This window comes from Abramis brama (genome assembly GCF_963993115.1).
Source record: "Abramis brama genome assembly, chromosome: 15".
Lineage (NCBI taxonomy): Eukaryota > Metazoa > Chordata > Actinopteri > Cypriniformes > Leuciscidae > Abramis > Abramis brama.
In genome coordinates, this window is record NC_139977.1 from 30065792 (window position 1) to 30089814 (window position 24023).

General features: G+C 40.2%; 1 protein-coding gene across 3 annotated transcripts; it reads left to right on the forward strand.

Annotated features, from left to right (window-relative positions):
• The first annotated feature begins 259 nt into the window (after window positions 1–259).
• Window positions 260–23636, forward strand: sec16a (SEC16 homolog A, endoplasmic reticulum export factor). 3 transcript variants are annotated; one of them, XM_084136154.1, is made up of 32 exons: window positions 261–386; window positions 790–863; window positions 2561–5555; window positions 5672–5805; window positions 6133–6227; window positions 6329–6467; window positions 6548–6737; window positions 6837–7008; window positions 7514–7656; window positions 8559–8620; window positions 8731–8869; window positions 9371–9610; window positions 9715–9812; window positions 9905–9986; window positions 10066–10183; window positions 10275–10386; window positions 10560–10665; window positions 11384–11524; window positions 11613–11726; window positions 13322–13496; window positions 13582–14156; window positions 14500–14550; window positions 15091–15249; window positions 16728–16808; window positions 16901–16957; window positions 17048–17174; window positions 18116–18256; window positions 18329–18414; window positions 19206–19259; window positions 20292–20351; window positions 20750–20827; window positions 22652–23636. In XM_084136154.1, the coding sequence occupies exons 3-32, from the start codon at window positions 2610–2612 to the stop codon at window positions 22715–22717; spliced, it is 6741 nt and encodes a 2246-aa protein (XP_083992280.1). In that variant the 5' UTR covers window positions 261–386; window positions 790–863; window positions 2561–2609; the 3' UTR covers window positions 22718–23636. The 3 variants fall into 3 exon arrangements, with proteins under 3 accessions (XP_083992279.1, XP_083992281.1, XP_083992280.1); XM_084136153.1 differs by lacking the exon at window positions 790–863 and having other exon boundaries at window positions 260–386; XM_084136155.1 differs by lacking the exons at window positions 790–863; window positions 20292–20351 and having other exon boundaries at window positions 260–386.
• Window positions 23637–24023: the final 387 nt, after the last annotated feature.

The window sequence follows — 24023 nt, forward strand, 5'->3', positions numbered from 1 at the left end:
CCTTCAATTACACTCCGAGATCAAGAGGGGGCGGTATTTAGCTGTAGGCCAGTCTGTCCATCATATATTTGTCTTCATAATAACAGTGCAGTAAACTTACAATAGCATAATTTTATTACTGTCGTATTTTAACAAAAATTACAGCCCACACGATTTTGTGGTGGCCGTGCAATATTTTATGTTTATGTTTTTTTATCGTGAATGGGGCGGGGCCAACGGGAACGATTCCTGACGTCACATGTACACGTCGCCAAGCAGGACGCGCTCGGCCAAGATGGCGGACAAGTGTCAGCCGCTGTGTCCTGCACTTTTTTGAGAATCTCAACTCCAGCCGCACTCCTATCGAGTTTTGTTTGTATCTGGGCATCTCGACTGGAAGATAACAGGTAAGAGATCCCATGTGGAGCTGTATGTTTGGGCGCAGAGAGTCCTATGTTTCGAGGGATTAACTGGAATTGTTAGCATGCTAACGGCTAGTGGCCCAGTCAGCTGTCATCTGTAATTCTTCGCATCCTCTATTTACATTTTTTATGTTTATTCTTTTGTGTTTCTTTTCGTGGCATGTCCATTCAATCTCTATCAGGGTGCGTAGTTTAATTAGCAGGTTATATTGATTCGTTATATTGTGGTTTAGCTACTGCTTTTTTTGTCTTTTGCCTTGCTTGCTTTACACTGCTGTAAGTTCATCGTGTGTGTGTGTTTTGTTTTGACTTTTTTGCCTGCTCATTCTAAGAACCATGATCCGCATGATCACAATGTCATTATTTTTGTTTGTTTTAAATACTTTAGTACAAGACATCTCTTATCTGCATTTGCTGATGTAGTTTGAAGAAACAGGAATTAAAGAGCAGGATGTGACATCAGTGGGTAAATCTAATCCAGCGCTATACGTGTCCGCCTTTGAGCCGGATATAATGCAGTATAAATTAATGCAAAATATAAATGTAAATATATGATAAATGATCAGTCACTCGATGGAACCTGACACCTGTCATTATATATTATCTGACCTTGCATGTTTTTGATTAAAAACATTTTGGATAATATGAATATGATGCTGTCATTACATTTCATAATCAGTGCAGACAGCACAAAAAGTCAACAGATTTCATCTGGGCTTGTAAATGACTAAGAAAAGTAGTCCACTATGTGGCAACACAATTAGACTGTTATATACATCACCTTCACATCTGAATTATCAGCCCTTGGGCTCCAGAAATTCCAGTGTCCTCCCTGTCTTGCTGCAGTATTGTTAACGGTCATATGCAGTGTTATATCTTTGTGTTCCATAAAGGTTAACATTGCAAGCAGAGACAGTATCACTGTTTGGATACCTACTCATTCCTGATTATTACCATTTCCCACATTTTAGATCAAAACTATGAAACAACACACATAGGCTACTTGTACTTCCGTATGTGAAGTGACCAATATAATGTTACAAAACAAATTAAAACTTACCATATATTTGAGCTTCTTCAGAGTTGCCACCCTTTGTCTAGATTCCAGCTTTGCAAAGAGCTTTGTAAAGAAATTCATGCAAGTGCAAATAGACTAGTGTTTAAAAGCTTGGGGCATTTAGTCGATTAAAAATACAGTAAAAGAGTAATATTTTGAAATATTATTTAATTTAAAATAACGGTTTTCTAATTGAAAATATTTTAAAATATTGTCAATTAGAATTCTACAATTCCAAGCTGAATTGTCTTTGAAAATTGAAAAGTCATCATCATAATATGCTGATTTGGTGCTTAAGAAACTTTTGTTATCACTGTTGAAAACAGTTTAGTATCAAAATTAATTTCAAGCATTTACACATCAGCTTTTAAATCAAAAGGTTTCAAAGATCATGGAAAACATTATATTCAGTTACAGTAAGAGTCTCCAAACATTTATCCAGTGCTGTAGCCTATGTCACTATGACGTAGGTTTAGGTCACTAAAACTGTCAATGACAGTGTGAACATTGTTGTTTAATGATAAACATTGTATTTTCATAAACATAAACTATATCTATCCCTTACTGTTGTAGATTAAACTATGCACTTGTAGAGGTGAGGCCCCCCTGCTTTAAAAAATGTCTGACAGGTTTCAAAGTTCAATGTAACTTAATGCACATTTCTTTCTAACACCCGGCCCACAGTGTGCCAGATCTGGTTTCTGAGTGTTGTGACTGTTCATATGCCAACATAGTAGAGTACAGCTGTCTTCACACCTACTCATCCTAAGACTTATGAAAATTAGATGGTGTGATGATATTTGTGTTCAAGAGAAGAAACTTGGGTATAAAGTTAGCATGAAATTGACACTATTTACATGTGCATGTCGTCTTCATGAATGGGTGAGGTGCTCTGTTTGTGTGCACTAGTGACACTTTTTTGTGTTCTTATATGGACTGCATATATGATGTTTAAAGCAGAATGCTCATTATTATTTTAGTTGCGCAGCTGAACTTTGGATGTGTTTTCTTATGATGCATGTTGATAACGGGGAAACCCTGTTGTGAAACCAGACAATCTTTGCACCAAGATATGACATTAATCTGTGTTTTTCTGTTATAGTGAGATCTCCAGTAAGTATAGACACTTTGGAGACCTGTGAGTGTAAAAGATGCAGCCTCCTCCTCGGGCAGCCCCTCCGGGAGCTAGTGGACCCCCGCCTTCCTCCGGTGGTCCCAATGCCTTCAGAAGAAACAGACCCCACAAACATGTGGCTGCAGCTGCTATGACACCGGCTACCCCACCCAACCAGCCAGTGACTGATCCTTTTGCCTTCGGGAGACAAAGTTTTTTGCCTATGGCAGAGGGCAGCCAAGCTCCACCCACAAACAGCAATCCACTTCCCATGCAAGGCCCTCCCATGCAAGGCCCTCCCCTGCCAGGGTTCAACTCGATGGCTCCACCACAAGGGCCACCACCAGGAACAGCGCAGGCAGCCTCTCCTGGCCCACCACCAAGAATTTTTACACCGCAACCTGTTCCTCTAGAGCCATCACCAAGCTCCAACCCTCCTCCTGCAGAACCAGGATACTTTAATTCTCAAGAATCAATGCCCTATATTGCACAGTTGCCTAACCCTGCTCCTCCTTTCAGTTCTAGTCCATCACATCCACCCTCCACTGCCCCAACACCTCTGGTTCAATCCCAGACTCCTTTTCAATCTCAGCCAACGCCTCCCCTACCTTCTCACTGGGTTCCTGACCACGGAAGCCGTCCACCTTCCGTTCAAAACTACTTTCAGCCAACCAGTGATCACCCATCTCAGCATTTCCAAGCTCAAGTCCCAACCTCTGTCCCCTCTCCCCACACAACCCCACCCTCTGTCCCATCTTCCCACACAGCCCCACCTTTGACACCATCTCAGTATCGAGGTCAGTTTGCTCAACCGAATGTGATTGGGCCCAGTACAACTCTGCAACAGAACTCCCACTTCCCTGCTCAGAATTATTTCAGTCAGTCAGGTGGACCCTCAGAGCCATGGTTCAATCAGAGCCCCCAGGATCAGTCTCAGCGTGCCTGCCCTGTCCCCTACTCTGAAGTCCCCAGTGACTCTGGAACTCTCTCAATGTTCTTCGGGGGAAATGATGTTGAAAATGAAGAAACACTGTCAGGAGAGGGGCGTGTAAATGGGATTCTTCACCCTCTCCATTCGATGACTGAGTTCTCCGGTCCGTATTTGAATGACAGTGGTAATATTCGAGCTGGGGCAGGGCCGTGTGATTCGGTGGAGAATCTGGAATGTGTTCCAAACCAGGAAGTGCTGCCTAATGAGCCACCCTCAAGCCATGCCTTTGAAGGGGGGGCTAACTTGGAGATGCCTGACTCTGCTCCTCATCTTGCCCGCTCTGCAAGTGTCTCATCCAGCTACAGCAACGTCAGTCACAGCAGTGGACATGGTCCTCACAGCAGTGGCCACATCCCTCGGCGACAACAAGGTGTAGTGGGAACGTTCATTCAACAGGAGAGTCCCCGCCCTCCAGATCACCCTCCTTTGCATTCCTCCACTGGTGGATACTTTGAACAAATAGACTCCAACCCAGCTGCAGAGGCAAGTCCTACTTTCCCGACTCCTAGCCCACCTAAACCAGTTGGTGTGTTCCAGGCAAGTGCAAATTCCTCCTTTGAGCCTGTCCGCTCACACGGTGTAGGAGTACGACCTGCTGAGGTTGATCGTGCACGTATGGTAATGGAAAAGGGTGGACGTGATGTGCATACTGGCAACTTAGAACAACCCCCAGACAACTTGGAGACCATTTACCTCTCGGAACGCAGACCCTCATCTCGGGCTCAGGGAGCACGACGCCCCAGTGAGAGTCCCGCTACTACACTCTGGGCTCAAAATGACACTGCCAGTCTAGGTGCTAACATACTGTTAGCCCCTGCAGCACCCTCTTTGGCTGCAACATTTGTTCCAGCACATCCATCTGAAGTCATCCAGCCACCGGAGGATGGCCCTCTTGATTTACATCCAGCTAAACCAGATCCACAACCTCCCTCTGAAAACCTAGAGATTCCGCCAGACTCCATGCCTCAGGCAAGTTTAGGATATGCCTCCTTGCTAGTAACTTCACCTCCCGTAGAGGCCCTGAACCAGCCCGTGTTGATTGCGCCACCTTCCTCTAATTACAGTTTGGTTTCCTCTCCAAACCTCTCGCAACCTTTAAATCAGACAAGTCCTCAAGAGACAGCAACACCTGTTCACTCACCCCTTCAGTCTTCTGTGATCACAGATCACAAATCTCAGATTTCTCCTCCAACAAATCAGCCTCTTTTTTCTCAGACACCAGTAAACTTCAACCCTTCTTCCACTCAAGGCCTCTTGAATCTAGCACTAGAGGCCCAGGATGCTCAGCCCTCTGTTCAAGCAGCCCGACCTGTTCTCTCAAGGGCCCAGTCTCTTAGAGGTGATAGCCAATCTCTTCTGCCTTCTGTTTCTCAAGCTCCGCCTTCTGCTGCCGCCGCCACTAATCACAATCAACCTTCAAATTATGAGCTGCTTGATTTTTCTATGCATCAACCACAGTCCACAAATCAGGTGACATCAGTACCCGCTGTCTCTCAAAAAGCCCATCCTGCGGGCTTGGTGAATAACACACCTGGCTTTTACCTGCAGGTCACCAAAGATGCACAGCTGGGTGGGCAGTCTGACAGCGAGGCTCTGCCCCTTCAGCAGATTTCTAACCCCCCACGACCCTCTAGCAACCATCCCGACAATGATCAGAATCGCACCTCCCACCCTCCCTATCCACCTCCAGCTCAACACCAGCCTCCGCAGGTCCCTCCAACTCATCCTGGTGCCCCTCCTACTGGACCTGGATCTGCCCCACCATTATCTTACCCACCCCAATCTGGAAACTATGCCCCCCAGCCACTTCAGGAACCTCAAAGACCTCCTTCATCTCTAGGTGGTCAGTCAGGTTATGGGGCTCCTCCTGCGATTCCCCCTGCTCCGGGCTATGCAGGATACTACCCAGGAGCCTACCCTGAGTACCAGGATGGAAGATTGCCGTACCCACCCCACTACCCTATAGATCCCAGAACTCAAAACTACTATCAGGTGCAGTGTAATCAAATGTGTTTCTACCTATCGAAGCTTCTAAATGCTAGCACACTTTGTACCAACATGACTTAAAATATCCATACTTTTTTCCCCTGTTTGTTTTGATTTTGTAGGATGATCCCTACCGTAGAGGAGATCCTCGATATGCCTGGTATGATGGTCAAAATCCTGGCTACCGGGAGGCTGAGCGCCAACCAGAGAGGCCGAGTTCTAGAACCAGCCAATACTCGGACAGACCCAGCTCCAGGTGAGTGTTTTTACACTTGGTTCAATTTGCTTGGTTGCAATCATAGTTTGTATCTACCCCCCTGACCCTGCAGATCTCTTTTGGGTTCGCAGTATGGCTCTTGAATACACCACTTAGATCAAACACAGACCAATGTTTCAATCAGACCCAGAGTCTGTGGTTTGGTGGTGTGCAGCTGTGTTAAGAAAACCAGTGATAACATCAGACCTGGGTTGCATGGCAAAAGCCATGGTTTCAAAGCATTCTCAGACTGAGAGTTTTAAATGATTTGTTTTTAACAATCAATAACATGATTCCCTTGTCTTTCTCTCTAATTTTTGATCTTAGACAGGGGTATCAAGAAGACCTTTCTAGATCCAGCCGTAGTGCCTATGACGAATACTATGCAAACTACTATAAGAGACAGTATGATGCCTATGGAGGTAAAGACTGTTTAGCACTACAGACAGATGCTCTCTATGCATCCAAGGGCTGAATGTGGTGTTTCTACTTTTTTCTTATGGTTGTGTGTTTGTGTATGCAGATAAGAGCAGGTGGTATGATCCAAATGCTGCTTATGATCCACGCTACAAAGCCTACTATGATCCGACATATGGCTGGTACTATGACCTTGAGGGTTACAGAAAAGGAGAGGCGTATTACAACCAACAATATCAAAACAGGTACACTCAAACACCCTTGCATTATATCTCTTTTTACATGCTAACACATCTCTAACTGAGTTTTCACTAATCGTTACCAGGGGACGAGAGGGGTATGATGATCCATGGCGGTATTACCCTGGTTATGACTCCAGCTTTGATGATGACAGCCGCCGGCGCGACCCGTACGCTGACGAATTTGACCGCCGTTCGGTTCACAGTGAACAATCAGCGCACAGTGTACATTCATCACACAGTCGACGCAGTAGCTTCAGTTCACGGTCACAGCAGGTCTGTGTTTGTGTGGTTTAGGTGTGATATAATGTTTGTATGTATCTGCATAATGTATGTATCTACATAATGTATGTAACAAATTTTTTCTTTCTGCAGAGTCAGGTGTACAGGAGTCAACCAGACTTGGTCAGTGCCGCCTATGACACCACTGGGACCACTCTTCCAGTGGATTACACCTACAGCCAGTATCCTAACCCTTCAGATACTGCAAATTACAGTCAGATTCCTTACAACTCTGCTGACAACACCTGGACTGCCACAGAGCAGCGTAAGTATTACACACAAACACAAAGCAGTCATCATAAGCTTGCATATCCACCATAATGTTGCAATTAATATTGGGATTTCCTTTTCAGTTTCTGTGTTTTAGGTACAAAACTTAGCATAAAATAGCACTCATTTATGTAGTTTAGAGGTTAATTGCTTGACGCAGTGGTATTTTAGAATCATTCACATACTATTAGTTTTTGTTAGTATTTTGATGTACATTTTAATTTTAACGTTTTTTTTATTGAGGGTTTTAGTAACTTTTTACTTGTTTTTGTTATTTTATTCCTTTTTTTCTATATAGTTTTAGTATATTTTAATACTTCAACTTAAACTAAACGAAAATGAGAAATATTGCCTTATTTCAATTAAGGAATATGATTTTAGTTAACGAACATAACCTTGTAGCATTAAAATACATAAAGCATGAATTTCACATCTAATGCACATGCGCTAACATTAATAAAAGCTTCCTGTCTTTCTCGCACCCTTTTTTCCTTTCTCAGCTCCTCCAAGGCCGTTGACTCCAGAGAAGTATTCTATTCCTCACCGCTGTGCTCGGTTTGGTCCGGCTGGTCAACTGATCCTTGTCCAACCCAACCTGCCCTCTGCTGGTCAGCCCACACTTGTGGAAATCCACAGCATGGAGGTAACAACTGGAAAAGAGTGTGAATATGCTGACATATAAATCATCAATTGCTCGTATCTCTGGAATTTAAGCATTTTTCCAGTTCATAAAAAACTTATCTAGTTAATTACCTATTCTGTAAAAAAAACTTATTACCTCTTTAAAAAAAGATATATTTTTATAACTGATTAAGTTGTCTTGTGATCAGATGTTTGTGTTTGGTTAATTTAGTACCGTATTTAGCTGCCGGCCAGCAGCCATATCACCCTGTAGCCCAAGACTGGTTGCCCACTGAAGCTAAGCAGGGTTGAGTCTGGTTAGTACCTGGATAGGAGACCTCCTGGGAAAACCAGGTTGCTGCTGTAAGAGGTGTTAGTGAGGCCAGTAGAGGGTGCTCACCCTAACGCCCCAGTGTAGTGACGGGGACACTATAATGTCAAAGAGCACCATCCTTCGGATGAGACGTTAAACCGAGGACCTGACTCTCTGTGGTCACAAAAAAATCCCAATATGTCTTTCGAAACGAGTAGGGGTGTAACCCTGGCATCTTGGCCAAATTTGCTCAGTGGCCTCTGTCCATTATGGCCTCCCAATCATCCCCATATACTGATTGGCTTCATCACTCTGTCTCCTCTCCACCAATAAGCTGGTGTGTGGTGGGCGCTCTGGCGCAATATGGCTGCCGTCGCATCATCCAGGTGGATGCTGCACATTGGTGGTGGTTGAGGAGATTCCCCCTTCTATGTAAAGCGATTTGAGTGCTGAGCACTATATAAATATAATGTATTATTATTATTATTATTTCCCAGCAATCCTCCAGAGTGTAGTTTTGTTGTGTTTTTATGATTGGTTATAAATAGCTCCATGATAATTTCTCAATGAAATTATTTGCATCTGATATCTTGGCTGTGATGTTATTCCAGACGATTCTGCAGGACTCTTCAGAGCAGGCAGAAATGCGTTCATTCCCTGGCCCACTCGTCAAGTAAGAATCATCCTTTATTTACTGTACACGTGTATAGTCTGACACTGTCAGATCCACGTACACAGTCAAGCAATCCAGTCATCATCTCATATGTGTGTGTGTGTCCACAGAGAGGAGACTCATAAGGTGGATGTCATAAAGTTTGCTCAGAACAAAGCCCAAGAGTGTTTGCGAAACGATGACCTCATGGACAAAGACTCCGCCTTCCTCATCTGGGAGTTCATTGTGCTGCTGTGTCGCCAGAATGGGGTGAGTGTTTGTGCAGGCCTTACCTTAACTAAGAGTGTGAATCGTGTTCGGTTGCTTGTCCGAACCAAAGTTCGAGTTCAGTTAAATTAATATTTAAAGGACCATTCGGGTATTTAACACTTTGAGTCTATTTTGTAGTTTGTTTTGGATGAACCACTAACCACTTGGTGAGTTGCACAGTTTTGAAAACGAACGTTAAGGGTTGTTTTAAGGACATGTTTGTACATGGCCATAGACTCCCATTCTAAAGCGGTCATGGGCAATTCTAAAATAGTCAAAAAGTCGAGACAGGAACCATTGTCAAAATTTCTTTGTCCACCACTCTAGTTCATCCAAAACAAACTACAAAATAGACTCAAAGTGTTAAATACCGGAATTGTATATATATTTGTATACATTTATATATTTATTTGGTATGTAGTCATGTGATAAGTGTAATAGAAACCATTAATAATTGTTTGTATTAAGTATGTTGCTTTGTTTTTTTTGGCTTGGTTTTAGACTGTAGTTGGAACAGACATCGCTGACCTGTTGCTAAAAGAGCATCGCTCTGTTTGGCTGCCGGGAAAATCACCCAATGAGGCTAATCTCATCGACTTCAACAACGAGGCGATAGAGCATGCCGAGGCGGATGAGGCGGGGCCAATATCCCTCCTATCAGACACTTTCATGGGCGTGCCTGAGAATGTTGGCAAGGAGACGGAGCGCTTCAGAGAACTGCTACTATTCGGCCGCAAGAAGGCAAGACAAAACATGTCTTTACTGCTTATTACTGCTTATTAATAGTTAGTAAGGTAGTTGTTAAAAGTGGAAAGACATTTGAGAAGTTTGTGTATGTTTGTTAGGATGCTCTGGAGTCTGCTATGAAGAAAGGCCTGTGGGGTCACGCGCTATTACTGGCCAGTAAGATGGACAACAGAACACACGCCCGTGTCATGACCAGGTAAACCACCTCTACTTACACCAACCTATGTCTGCATGCTTTTAAAGCAACAAACAGTTTGCTTAAATTGTTATTATGCTTGTCGTTGTCAGGTTCGCCAACAGCCTGCCTATTAACGACCCTCTTCAGACGGTTTACCAGCTCATGTCAGGACGAATGCCGGCTGCTGCTACTGTACGAGACAGTTTGTGTATGTTAATATAGTCATTTATGCAGTTCTTTTCTTCATGTGCATCATCTTTTTTTCTGGCAGTGTTGCGGAGATGAAAAATGGGGCGATTGGCGCCCTCATCTGGCCATGGTGCTGTCCAACCTCACACACACTCTGGATCTTGACACCCGCACCATTTCGACAATGGGGGACACATTAGGTAAATAAACGTACTGTCATGAAGGTGAACTTGCACTCATATTGTGGATGCCGCACTGGATCTGTAGTCAAGAATCTTCTGTTTGTTACAGCATCTAAAGGTCTAGTGGATGCAGCCCATTTCTGTTACCTGATGGCTCAGGTGGGCTTTGGTGTTTATACCAAGAAAAGCACCAAGATGGTCCTCATCAGCTCCAATCACAGGTGTGTAATGACACATACAGTTGATCAGTGATATGCATACAAAAAATGGACACAGTGCGTAAATGGACATACCATTTATTTGCATTAACATCCATTCTCTCTCTCTCTCTCTCTCTCTCTCTCTCTCTCACACTCAATCTCTCTCTCTCTCTCTCTCTCTCTCTCTCTCTCAGCATGCCGTTTTTGAAGTTCTGCTCGTCAGAGGCAATTCAGCGTACAGAATCATACGAGTACGCTCAGTCTCTTGGCTCTCACGCCCTCTCTTTGCCCAACTTCCAGGTGAGGTGAACATGTACACATGTATGCAGTCACTCGATTAGGGATGTTTTCACAACTAACTTGTTGGTGTGTTATCTAAAACAATGTTTTTTTTTATCATTAATATACTATTAAAGTATTTGTTAATATTTGTAATTAGTATTTGTTATTATTTTGTTAGATTTTTTTATTACTTTACCTTAATACTTTTTTATTTGTTTAAGTTTTTGCTATTTTAAAAGGCCATTATTTTATTTATTGGGTGCACTAGAATAGGTTAACATGCTTTAATGTTCAAAAAAACATTATTTTTCACATACTGTACATTATTGCAGTAATTCTAGTCCCAGTCTGTCTGAAACGCTCTGAGTTCCTGTTTCTACAAGCCCCTTTTTCCAAAAAAAAAAAAAGCCCAGAGTCTCTGATTGGCCAGCTAACCCAGTGCATTGTGATTGGCCAAACACCTCAGTTGTGTGGCGTAAATGTAACACCCCTTAAGGTCCGCGTGAACCGTAAGTTGCAAACGACTTTTCTCCAGTGTTGTGACGTATTCCCTTTTCTGGGAGACTATGAGCTTCGTAACTTTGCAGATCTCATACTTGCACAGATACGTTATACACACTAAAGGAAAACATTAAAAAAGCATCCTGTGGCCTCTTTAATTTGGCATGCTAGACCTATCTGTACCTTCCGAACAAATCCAGGAAGGTCATGACCTTTTCCCCTTTGATCTGCACAGGTGTTCAAATTCATCTACGCATGTCGACTGGCGGAGTCGGGACTCTGTGCTCAAGCCTTCCATTACTGTGAGGTCATTTCACGCACTCTGTTGAACCTACCTGAGTACTACTCGCCTGTGTTCATCAGTCAGCTCATACAGGTACACAAACCAAGACTTGGTTTCTTATACGGATTCTGCGTTTACATTTGTCTACACGTCTAATCTTTCTTCCTGTGTCTCTTTACAGATGTCTCTGAGGTTGAGGTTTTTTGACCCTCAGCTCAAGGAGAGACCAGAGCAGGAGTTGTTTATAGAGCCTGATTGGTTACTGCATCTCAGACAACTGGATGGACAGATCAAGGTGTGTGTCTTTTCTTTTATCCAAAAGTAAAGTCCCCATGCTAGTGCCGCACTTTATGAAAGTGTTATTACTCTATTCCTGCATAGTACCCGTAAATTAAAGATTTATTTTTTTAATTTATGGCATAATCCCAGATAGGGTTGATTAATCTAAATAAAATCGAAATCGTGATATGGCTTGGTAAAAATAATACAATTTTAAAAAATGTGCAGCGTGTTTCAGAGCAAAATGCGCCACTGTTTTTCACGTGAGCAGCTGGCGATCCAAGGGTTTTTAGTGTCTCAGAGCGGCTCGGTTCACAGTAAATGCTCCTCCACATGAACTCACATCTCTGCATCGGCTCTGAGTTTGAGTGGCTTATAATGTGCATTTGGGAATGCTGCATGCGCCAATCATTTCACCAAATTTGTAATGAGAAGCCAAAAAAAAAAAAAGTTTTCAGAGCCCCCTGTGGTTTTCTACCAAAACAAAAGCTAAATCAGTCTCCAGGAATTCGGCTTTTGCGATCGGAGACTTTAATGCAAAATCAAGTAAACACATTTTTGTCTTCTTTCAGCAATTTTTCAGGAAAAAAATGTGTTAACCTAAGAGGGGGAAGCAATGTTAGGTAATAAAATCCATGATTTACAGTCCAAACTAATTCATCAATATGTGTTTGAGTGTCCTGCCAGTGAATTACTTTGTAAAGTAATACGGAGAACCGGGACATCCATTTATATAAAAGTGTTTTAAAAGGGAAAAAAAATTCTGACATGAGCCCCTTTTGAGCAACAGACAGGGTAATATTAAATATTTCCAAATCATTAATTCACGACCTACACTTGTCTATTATTTTTTTCAACCTGTTCGCTTCCAAAATGTGTGAGAGAGCAAGTGATCCAACCTCTTGTTCATATTAACGTCAAGTGCGTGGGACGAAATTAAAGTTTTTAGAGGTTAATCATCATACAATTAAACTTCTATATGTAATACTGAAAATAATGTATATTGGGGCGAATATTTGTTACTCCCCATAATGCCTGATTTCCCCTGTAGATTTGATGAATAGATTTAGAGCTTTAACTTTTTAAAGGTAATTGCACTCTTACTGTCACTAACACTAATTATAAGTACATCATGATTTTATGGTGGATTTTCGCTGCAAACAGCAAAATATGTGCATAATATTGCCGTTATTTATTTATTTTTTTAGAAATGGCGCTGTAAATTCAGTCATTTTAAGCCACAAAATCAGAAAACAAAATCCTGGAAGGACTGGTTAATGAAGAAATTAAGACATAAGTTCTATCATTTTAAAGCTGTAATAATAATGATTATTATTATTATTATTATTGTGAGGTTATTATTGTTTTTACAGTGAAATATTATAACTTTTTTGTTTAATATTTAATCATCATCTTAATAATAATAGTAATTAATATTATTAGTTTATAATTATATTAATATATAATTGCAAAATTTTAGGCTGAATTGTGCAGTCCTACAAAATATGCACAGCCAGCCTGGAGCATTATAAATTGCTATTATAATCACTATTTTTATCAGAAAAATCACATTAGATGTTCTGATCACATTCATGTTATTGTCCCATTCAGGACGGTGTGTTGACTTTCCGTGCGGATCGCAGCACCCCACAGCTTTATCCCTGCAGCACCCCCAGTTCAGAAGACCAGTGCAGCCAACCTGACCCCTCAACTCTGACCCCTGATCCCCACAATCCTCTCATGACCTCCCTTGTGCCGCACGGTGGTGTTCAACTCATGCCACCAGGTATGATTCAGTGTGTAATGTGAACCTGAGAAGAATCTATTTTGATTCCTTTATCATTCACCATCTATTTTATTGTCTCCTTTAGCCCCTCCTACTATTCTTCAGGATGGGGCGGCCCCTCCGCAGCAAGCCCCGCCTCCAGGTGAAAGTGTTCCATTCTACCCAGGGCCACCACAACCAAACTTTGTGGCAACGTACCAACCTGAAGCACATGAGCAGTACACACCCATGCCCCAGCAAATGCCCCCACAAATGCCCCCACAAATGCCGGCATACAACTCTACAGAAATTACTCAACAGATACCACGTCAGATGCCCCCAGGAGTGCAACATCAGATGCCCCCAGGAGTGCAACATCAGATGCCCCCAGGAGTGCAACATCAGATGCCCCCAGGAGTGCAACATCAGATGCCCCCAGGAGTGCAACATCAGATGCCCCCAGGAGTGCAACATCAGATGCCCCCAGGAATGCAACATCAGATGCCCCCAGGAATGCAACATCAGATGCCCCCAGGAATGCAACATCAGATGCCCCCAGGAATGGCTGGGGTCGAACATGGCTCCGCCCCTTCCTCTCCTCAGCAGTTCCCTCAGTCGTCTCCGACGTTCAGTGGCCCCCCTCCACAAGGAAAGGACTTTTATGATGAAATGGCACTCATGGTGAGTTATAATAACCTAGAAACCCAGAATTCCATATTTATCACAACTAACTCTGGCTATTATTACTTTTTAAAGCAATGTTACATTATTGCATAAAAATGTAGCTAATAGTTTACATCATCATTTTTTATGGAATGTAACACACTTTTGTTTTACGTTTACTTGGGTTTTCAGTTGTATTTACTATGACATGAAATGCCTTGAAATGTAACACCTGTTAGTCCATCTTTACTTCCTCCACCAGTTTTGGGTAGCTAGTTATGTTACATATAATTTTTTTATGGAATTTACAATTTATATTATTTATATAATGTATTAAACTGGTTCCTGTTGTTCGTTTTAGGGCCCAGGCAGAAGATCGAGAACCACTTCACAGTCATCATCGATACACATGGTACAGTCAGTCTGTATATAGTAAGATTAAGTACAGGTTTTTTAAGGAAATTATTACCTTTATTCATCAAGGATGCATTAATGTGATCAAAAGTGACTGAAAATACATTTTATAATGTTACAAAAGATTTCTATTTTAAATAAATGCTGTTCTTTTGAACTTTCTTTTCTTCAAAGAATCCTGAAAAAATGTATCACTGTTTCCACACAAAAAATGAAGTAGCTCAATTGTTTTCAACATTGATAATAATCAGAAATGTTTCTTGAGCAGCAAATCATCATATTATAATGATTTCTGAAGGATCATGTGACACTGAAGACTGGAGTAATGATGCTTTGATTACAGGAATAAATTACAATAAAAAACGTAAAACTTTACAAATATTACTGTTTCAATCAAATAAATGCTTCCCTGGTGAGCGGAAGAGACTTTCAAAAACATTTTTAAAATCTTACCGACCCCAAACTTTTGAACAGTAGTGTACTTAGAGTTTTAACCTTGCATGGTGTGTTACATCTCTAATTCTGTCCTTATTTGCAGACGGGTCGTCGGTCTCGCACAACGTCAGAATCGTCCAATCATTCTGGACGGGAGCGCAGCAGTTCGCTAGCCAATCAGGGTTCTCCTCCTCCCCCACCTATCCCAGAGGTTCCACCACAAGACGAATCCAGGAAGACAAAGAAAGACTCTCCCAAAAAGGTACATACTTGCATATAAAAATATACATAGACCTACTGGATACAGACTAGGAAATCTTTGATAATTGTAATGAATGTTGCATAATCTTATTACCAGGGATGCACATAAGTGGTGCGCAGGTGCGCATGCGCTACCCAATTAAACAATGCGTACCAGATGAATTGCCGCAACCCTCATTTGCGTACCTAAGATTTGGGGATAGATAGGTGCGCAATCTGTGGTGTTGGATAGGCCTCAGAACTAGAGATGCGCAGATGGGCTATTTCATCCGCAACCGCATCGCAAAACTCATCATCCGTCCGCCATCCATCCGCACCAACGTTTTTGACCAATTTTCAAAACCGCACCCGCCCGCCATCCGCTGATTGTGCAATGCAAGGCGCTGCTGATGACAGCCGCGAGACTAGAAAACTCTCTTACCTCAGAATATCAGCACTCCGTCTCCGATCGGCGCACATGGACAAAAATAAATTAATTATTTCAATAAATAAATAGCCTAAATTAAACGAACTTCGGCAAACCTGACCTACAATATTTTCATTGTAGCCTAATAGAAAACGCATTTTGGCACATCATTTAGGATTTTTCGTTGGTGCGCCATCAGCTAGCCTATGCCTACAAAAGACAGATGAAATTTAATATCAATAATTGATCCATGTCGGTATACTAATATTTTACACTTAGGCTATAATTAAAAAATAGCCTAAACAATCAAGATAGCCTATTTACTTTTTTATTTATTAAAACCAGGAAATTGCTTAATGAAACATGGATTAAAATTAAGATACAATTAATACAAAACGAAATTCGCTTTAAAGAAAGGCTTTGTGCTTTCTGTTTGAGGTCTCTGTGAAAGTTTGAAAGTCTTTTAGTGCCGCGGCGCTTTCAGAGTGGTCGCGTCTGTAATGGAGAACTGTCACTCACGTAAGATAGTTTTTTCCTCATAAATGACAAAATACTTTAAAAAAAAAAAGACAAACCATCAATTTAAAAAAAAAAATATATATATATAAAAAAAGGATGGATTTATAGCGTTTTGGGGGGGGGGGAATGGATGGATGACCTTCTATTGCCTTTGTTTTTAATTCTCCTTTTTTGAGTTTGTCACGTAAAGTTACCTCCTTCGCCGGCGTTGCCATCTCTGATAATAACAAGCAGTCTGCATAGACTCGACTAGGCCATAGCCTACTGCCTGATAAAAAATTTACTATTTTAAAGTGTGCTCGATTTTTTTTTTTTTTTTTTTTTTTTTTTTTTTTATTATTATTTTTTTTTTTTTTTTGGATGTAGGTATAGTCAGATAACAATATTTAACAATATATTATGCATCCCTCTAATTTGTTCCTCCTGTGAGGTGGGTTAAGGAAAAAATGCATTTGAAAATGTGAGGACCAAGCAACAACCCCAGGTTCTCCCCTGAGAACAAGACCAAAAATGTTATGTGCACCCCTGCTTATTACGCTTTCTTTCTTCATCAGGGAGCGAGTGGCAGCTGGCTGACCTGGCTAATTCCAAAGCGGAAGAACGAAGCGCATCTCCCAGATGACAAGAACAAAACTGTAGGCACATATTTCCAACAACTTTCTGCTCTCTCTCTTACCCTTATTTCTTATTTCATGGCATTGATTAAGAGATTACATTTATTTTCCAGATTGTTTGGGATGAAAAGAAGCAGAAATGGGTGAATCTAGATGAGCCGGAGGAAGAGGTACAGCAGATTAATTAGTTCATGCATTTCAAATGCTGTAAACTTTCATGCATGTATGATTGTGAATGATGGAATTGGTTTGTGTTTCAGAGCAAACCCCCTCCCCCTCCACCTACCAGCTTCCCCAAAGCTCCGATGGGCGGCCTAGGGATGGGGCCACCAGGAGCAAGGGGTCCAGCGATGGGGCCGCCTGTCAATATGTTCTCCAGGAGAGCAGGTATGTCACCAGTCACATTGTCATACACCTCTTTTCTCTTCCTAATTACTTCTTAGTAAGAAATCTCTCCATTATTTAATCATCTTTTAGTTATATATGTATATGAGTGGGGCTCGGTATAGATATTAAATACATAAATTCATATATTAAATAAAAGGGTGTTTTTTTGGGGTTTTTTTGAGGAAACATCATTTGGACCAAAAAGGTCATTGCTGATGTTATTGTAAACTAAAACTAAAATAATTAGTTAATTGAAATAAAGCTAAAATAAAGTAAAAATATATATATATATATATATATATATATATATATATATATATATATATATATATGTTACATTAAAAAACTGTTGCTTTGGCTGAAAATAGAACTGAAATTAAAGAAGTTGAAGTTCAAATATTTGTGAAAAAGTAATGAAAGCTAAAAGAAAAATTGAAATATTAAAAAATAAAGCATGTAAAATTACTAAAACAATTCAAAATATTAATAAATATTAGAATGGTATAAAAAACTACTAAAATAACCAAATACCATAAAATGTTTGATACATTTTTAAATGAAACTAAAACAGTAAAAACCTAGTTAAAAATAATCAAGGCATGTTTTACACTAAATGAACACCAAGAAGAATGGTATTTGTTCATTAGGACCAATACAACAAAACATAGTAATAAAGAGCAACATTTATGAATATTTTATTTAAATATTAAAAACGTAAAATTGCTCATAGGGACTTTGAACCAAACAAATCAATGAATCAATTCTTTGAAATGAATTAAAATTATTAATAAAAATGAACCCAACTCCTGAAATCTATTGATATTTGAGCTAAAGCGGTTTAAACCCAAAGACACTATTTAAAAGAAGTCTCTCCGTCTTAAATCTGTCGTACCCCCAAGCAAGGCTCTTTTGCCTGTTTAGTAAGTGTGTTTGTGTTTCAGGCACTAAGAGCCGTTATGTGGATGTGTTGAATCCTGGTCGTGGAGGATCTAAACCCGCCGCTGCTGTGCCACCCCCTGCTGACCTGTTTGCTCCTCTCGCACCCATGGCCATGCCAACCAACCTCTTTACACCAGCTGCAGGTGTGTGTGTGCATCAGTGTGTTTATGTGCATCAGTCTATGTCTGTGTGAAGTCCAACACTGCTCTTTTCAGCCCCAGGTGAGCAGCAGCCGATGGAGGGAAGCATTCCAGACGCCAGTGGTGATCACACACAGCAGTCTAGTGCCACAGTGCCACAGGTACACACATCTGCCCTGCAACACAAACCGCAGATAAACACACAGACTGCGTCCAGAATTCACTTTGGTTCCTATCACAACTGGACATGTTTAGCCATCTTTTCTCGCACAATTGAGCCGCACAGCATTTTGAGTCATGACATTCTTTGAGCTTTTGTGCAGTTGACATTGTGTATCTCTTTAATTTGATTTGCTAATATTGCTTTGGTGAATAATAAAAAATAAATTAAAATAAAAAGGTAAATATGCACAAGTAAATACAATTTATTTGATTTATTTTCACATTTTATTTACTCACCAATGTAAATAAAATATATATATTTATTTATTTTCACATTTTATTTACGTGCTAAAGCAATTTTTTCATGCTTTTTATTTATTTATTTTTAACATTTTATTTACTCACTAGTTTGTTTGTTTTGTCTTGCATTTGGCTATTTTATTTTTATTTTATTTATTTCCAGAGCTACTTTATTTTATATTGCATTTTTGACATTTCAACATTTACAGTTTTCTTCTTTTTTTATATAGTTTTTTTTTTATATTACTACAGCTAGTTTATTTATTGCATTTTTGCCTTTGACATTTCAACTTATTTTACTTATTTTATTCAACTGAGGCTTTTCTTTTTCTAGCATTTGGTTCTTGACGATTTCTTGATTTTCATTTATTTATTTAATGAATTCTAATATCAGATAACGGATCAGCACTACCATCTCGCTGAAATGCATTCACACCTAAATTTGCATGTAATACACATCCGCTATAATGAGTGTGTGTTTTCTATCTAGATGTTTAATCCGAATGCTTTGCCTCCCGGCCCGGAGGGAACCCAGTCTGGAGAGGTCAGATCATCCTTTAATACTTTACCGCTTTTTCTTTAAAGGGATGGTTCGGAGTAAATTCAATCTGGGGTCCTTTGCACCATGACCTCGAGCCAAACACACACCCCCCCAGAAGCCTTTTTTGCCCTTGGTTGAACATTATTAAAGTTAGAGCTTATTTAGCGATATCAGCCGAACGGCTTAGTGCAGGCGCTAATGGATCCAAGGCTGTATCTCGTAAATTACCCCACTAATAATGCCCAGAATGGCACCAAACTTCTACAGTAGTAAAAATAGGTTCTGTACTCATAAAACGAGGCATTGGAAAGTTTACACTATATCCTTATGCATCACTTTTTGCCAGGACTTTTACGGGCTTTTCCCAAATCACGGAAGTGACGTCGACGTCCGGGTTAGCAGTAGCATTAGCCATCAGGCAAGTGTTATTTAAATAAACTCCTGATGTACTTACAAACTTTCCAATGCCTCGTTTTATGAGTACAGAACCTATTTGTACTACTGTAGAAGTTTGGTACCATTCTAGGCATTATTAGTGGGGTAATTTACGAGATACAGCCTTGGAGCCATTAGCGCCTGCACTAAGCTCGAGGTCATGGTGCAAAGGACCCTAGGTTGAATTTACTCCGAACCATCCCTTTAAAGCCACTTCATTCTGTCATGCCCTGCTCCTTCACCCATTAATGCAGATTAACATAACTTTAACAACACATATGCTCACATGTATACTTACTGCTTCTGAACACACACATACACTTGATCTTGCATCTCTAACTGTATTCCATGATTATGGGTTTTGATTATTATCTCAGATCTGGTGAGACAAAGTGCATGAGTGTGTGCGAGTGTGTTTGAGAGTGAGAACGCATGTTAAAGGACTACACGCTACTGAGGTGTTGCCATGGAGACCACTGATTGTGATGTAATCATATTGTAATGATTGACAAGAGATGTGATTTAAGATGGCGCTGCATGAGATTAATTTGGGTTTGTGGTGTTTTTGTTTGTTTGTTTCGTTTATTCCTGCTGTTCTAGCTGTCACGTTCTAGCTCAATGAGTTCTCTATCTCGAGAAGTGAGTCAGCATTTAAATCAGGTACTTTCAGCTGGTTATTATCTGAAACACACACACACCTTCTCCACACACTGCAATGATAAAATAACAGTGCTATGCAGTGCTTTCTAATGCTGCATAGTAAAACATGAGCACACATGCTATCTGCACGCCTCTAACATCACACACTTGCAGCCACACCTCCAGCACGACACCTTTGTGTCATCAGCAGCCCTGGCTGAGTAGATGGCCAATAGGAAGGGCTCTTGGATCTCAGAGGCGTGCTGAAGATTGAGGCTCCGCCCCCTTTTGGTGCATGCACACATTAACCAATCACATGCTGCATGCTAATCATGACTTTCAGTGGACATGGCCGTCTGCATCCATGGTGGTGATGTTGCTTTCCTGTTCCCATGGTAACCACAAGTGTGTTCTCATAGGTTCCCGCTCAGCCGCCAGCGCAAGCAGCTCCACCCGCAGGGGGCGTGACCTTTTATAACCCCTCCCAGTTTGCACAGGTAGGATTCATAAGGGATGTTATTTGAACTTTTATTTTTTTTAAATAACAGATTAAAAATCGTTTTCGTTAATTGAAAAAATATAAATATATATATTAGATTAAAAAACCTAAATGAAAATTACAAAATGTTGCTTTTGCAACTAGCTGAAATAAAATGTGATTTTTTTCTTGCTTTTATTTATTTATTCATTCATTCAATTATTTTCACATTATTTTGTCACTTTTTTATTTTATTATTTTAATTTATTACCAGAGCCAGTTAATTTTTTATTGCATTTTTGCTTTTGATATTTCAACTTTATTTTACTTTATTATTATTATTATTTTTTTTTTTATTATAAAATAAAAATACATTAAAATGTTTACTGTAAAAAAAAAGAAAGAAGAATTTTCAAATAAAAAATTTACTAAATGAAAATTTGCTAAATGAACATAATTACCACAGGCAAAAAAAAAAAAAAATTACTAGTCAAGTCATCTTCATTTATATAGCACTTTTAACAATATGAATTGTTTCTTAGCAGCTTTTTACTAATAGATATCGCCATACTTCCCTAGTTAATTCATCACATTACAGTAAGACAATTGTTTTTAATCACAAGTTTTATGGTTGAATAGAAAGAAAAGGTTATGTAAACCAGGTGAATGATATTTGAACAAACTGCTCTGTTAAAATCTTTAGAATATAGATAGGATCTAGGATGTAAAGTGTGGTGTATGTGAAGCTGCTGAAATGGAGATTTCTGGCTCAGTCCAGGAGAAAAAAACTCATTTTGAGAAAACGACATTTAAAGATATATCTTGTTTTTGAAATCTACAGATGCAAATAGATAGTGTAATAAACACTTAAATGTGTATTTTGGATGTTTTGCCTATAGTGTTTTGCCTTAAAGAGATAGTTCACCATAAAATGAAAATGAAGTCATCGTTTACTCACCCTGGTGTTGTTCTAATGCTGTATGACCCGCTCGTGCTTGTCCAGATAATGGCAGTAAATAGTGACCAACATCAAGCTTTAAAAAAAGATGCAAAAGTGTCACAGAATGATCCGATGCGATGCGTGTCTGTATGTGTTCTCGGGGTTTAGGGTTTGCTGAAAAACAAACTGAAATTGAATGTATTATTTAATGAAATACTTGTCCTTGGCTGTTGATCTTCTATTAGAGCCGATCTGTGAGAAATACAATGCCTAAGAAATTCCCAAAAAGTATCTGTGTTCTTTCTTCACGGAGTTGAATATCGCTGGACTGGAACACCGTTTGTCTGATGACAGATGTGAACGCGATAACTACTTGTTACGACGAACAAAATGGATATATTCACCTCAAAGAAGAGGGTTCATGAGATGCATTTCATGTCACATTTCTGTTAATCTTGATTTCTCACAGTTTGTGTTTTTTTTCTGGGCGAGACTCCTGATAGAGACTCATGAATGCGCAGTCGAGCGCAGAAGATCAACGGCCGAGGTCAAGAATTTTGTTAAATAATACATTAAATTTCAGTTTGATTTTCACCAAACCCTCTCGTAAACCCTCAAAACACTTGGAATAAATGACATGTGACACATGGGTTCATTCTGTGATAATTATGCGTCTTTTTTAAAAAGCTTGATGCTGGTCGCTGAGCGAGAGGGACATTTGTTAAAAAAATTACTTTTGTGGCCCATAAAAGAAAGAAGGGTGTATGGCATTAAAACAACACCAGGGTGAGTAAATGATGACTTGGTTTTCATTTTATGGTGAATAATCCCTTCAAGGTAAATGTTGTGGATGTTGTCACATAAAGAAACTGACACACAAATGTCTTTCTCTGTCTTCTTCAGTCCGCTCCCACCAGCCGTGCTCGACCTGGGTGTTTGGGACAGAGAGGATACCCCACAGTGAAGTAACAGTGTCGCTGTAGTTCTAGATCAATCTGTGCTTCTAGACCAGATCGGACTGAAGTTTGGTTTCTGCCTGGACTACTAGCAGCCCTCAGCCTCCCAAATAACATTGTCCCGCCGTCATAATCGTGGTTTTCCCGTCTGTGCTGAAGTTGGAACGAATGGATCAGACTCCGGTCATTCTAGACTTCTCATACCCGTTGCGGTCTAACTCTTGAGTTTGTACGGACCGGCGGCGCTTCCTCAGCGTGAGCAGTGTGAATACAAGTGCAATATTGCGATTTTTAGCCCTGTGTAGTTTGATTTCCCTTAGTGTAGTCTGCTCATTTCAGCAGGGTGTATGCGAGTGTGTGTGTGTGTGTGTGTGTGTGTGGGGAGGAAATGTGGGCGTGTCTTGCTGATGAAAGGCAGCCAATGCATGTGATAGAGGGCGGTCTGGCCTGTTGTCATGGGAACAGTGCAGCGTACCAGAATGTTTTAGATATTTATTAAGCCTCCTGTCTAAATGAAACCGGACGGGATCCGTATATCAGTGCGAATTTGTGTACGCATCGCCACAATGTGCTAAACAAACCGATCTCTTCTACCATCTCCTGATCGAATCCTTAATTTTGCCAGTAGCGAAGAATCACACTTTTTTATGATTTACCAAAATCCCTGTGATCATTTGCGTGTTTTGCTCATTCAATATCTTATTATTTTCCTGACTTCATCTCGCTCTCTGATTGATCGTCTTCATGTCTCTTAATCACACACCGCTATTCCTCTGCTCGTTCCGGGGTCCTTGTTCCCATGGTTACAGCGGGGTTTTGTAATTCCAAAGGTCAGCTCTGTTTGAAGGAAGCTCAGACTTTTCCAATGTGTTTAGAAATTGACTGTACAATTCTTGATAAAGTGACAATAAAGATATTTTTGAGCTCTTTAATACTTCAGAATGTTTTTTTCTCTTTAAAAAGGTAGAAGCATTCTGTCTCTCTTTTACTATGAGCTGTTTATATATGCATGCTTAATATTATAAAATAATTTGCATAATGGTATTTAAACAGTTGTAGATGCGTGTTTACTACCCATGTATCTACACTACCACTGAAAGGGTTGGTAAGATTTTAATTTTTTTGAATATTATCTCGTGCTCACCAAAGCTGCATATATTTGATCAAAATATAGTTAAAAAGAGTAATATTGTGAGCTATTATTACAATTTGTTTAAAATGTAATTTATTCCTGTGATCAAAGCTGAATTTTCAGCATCATTACTCCAGTCTTCAGTGTCACATGATCCTTCAGAAATCATTCTAATATGATGATTTGC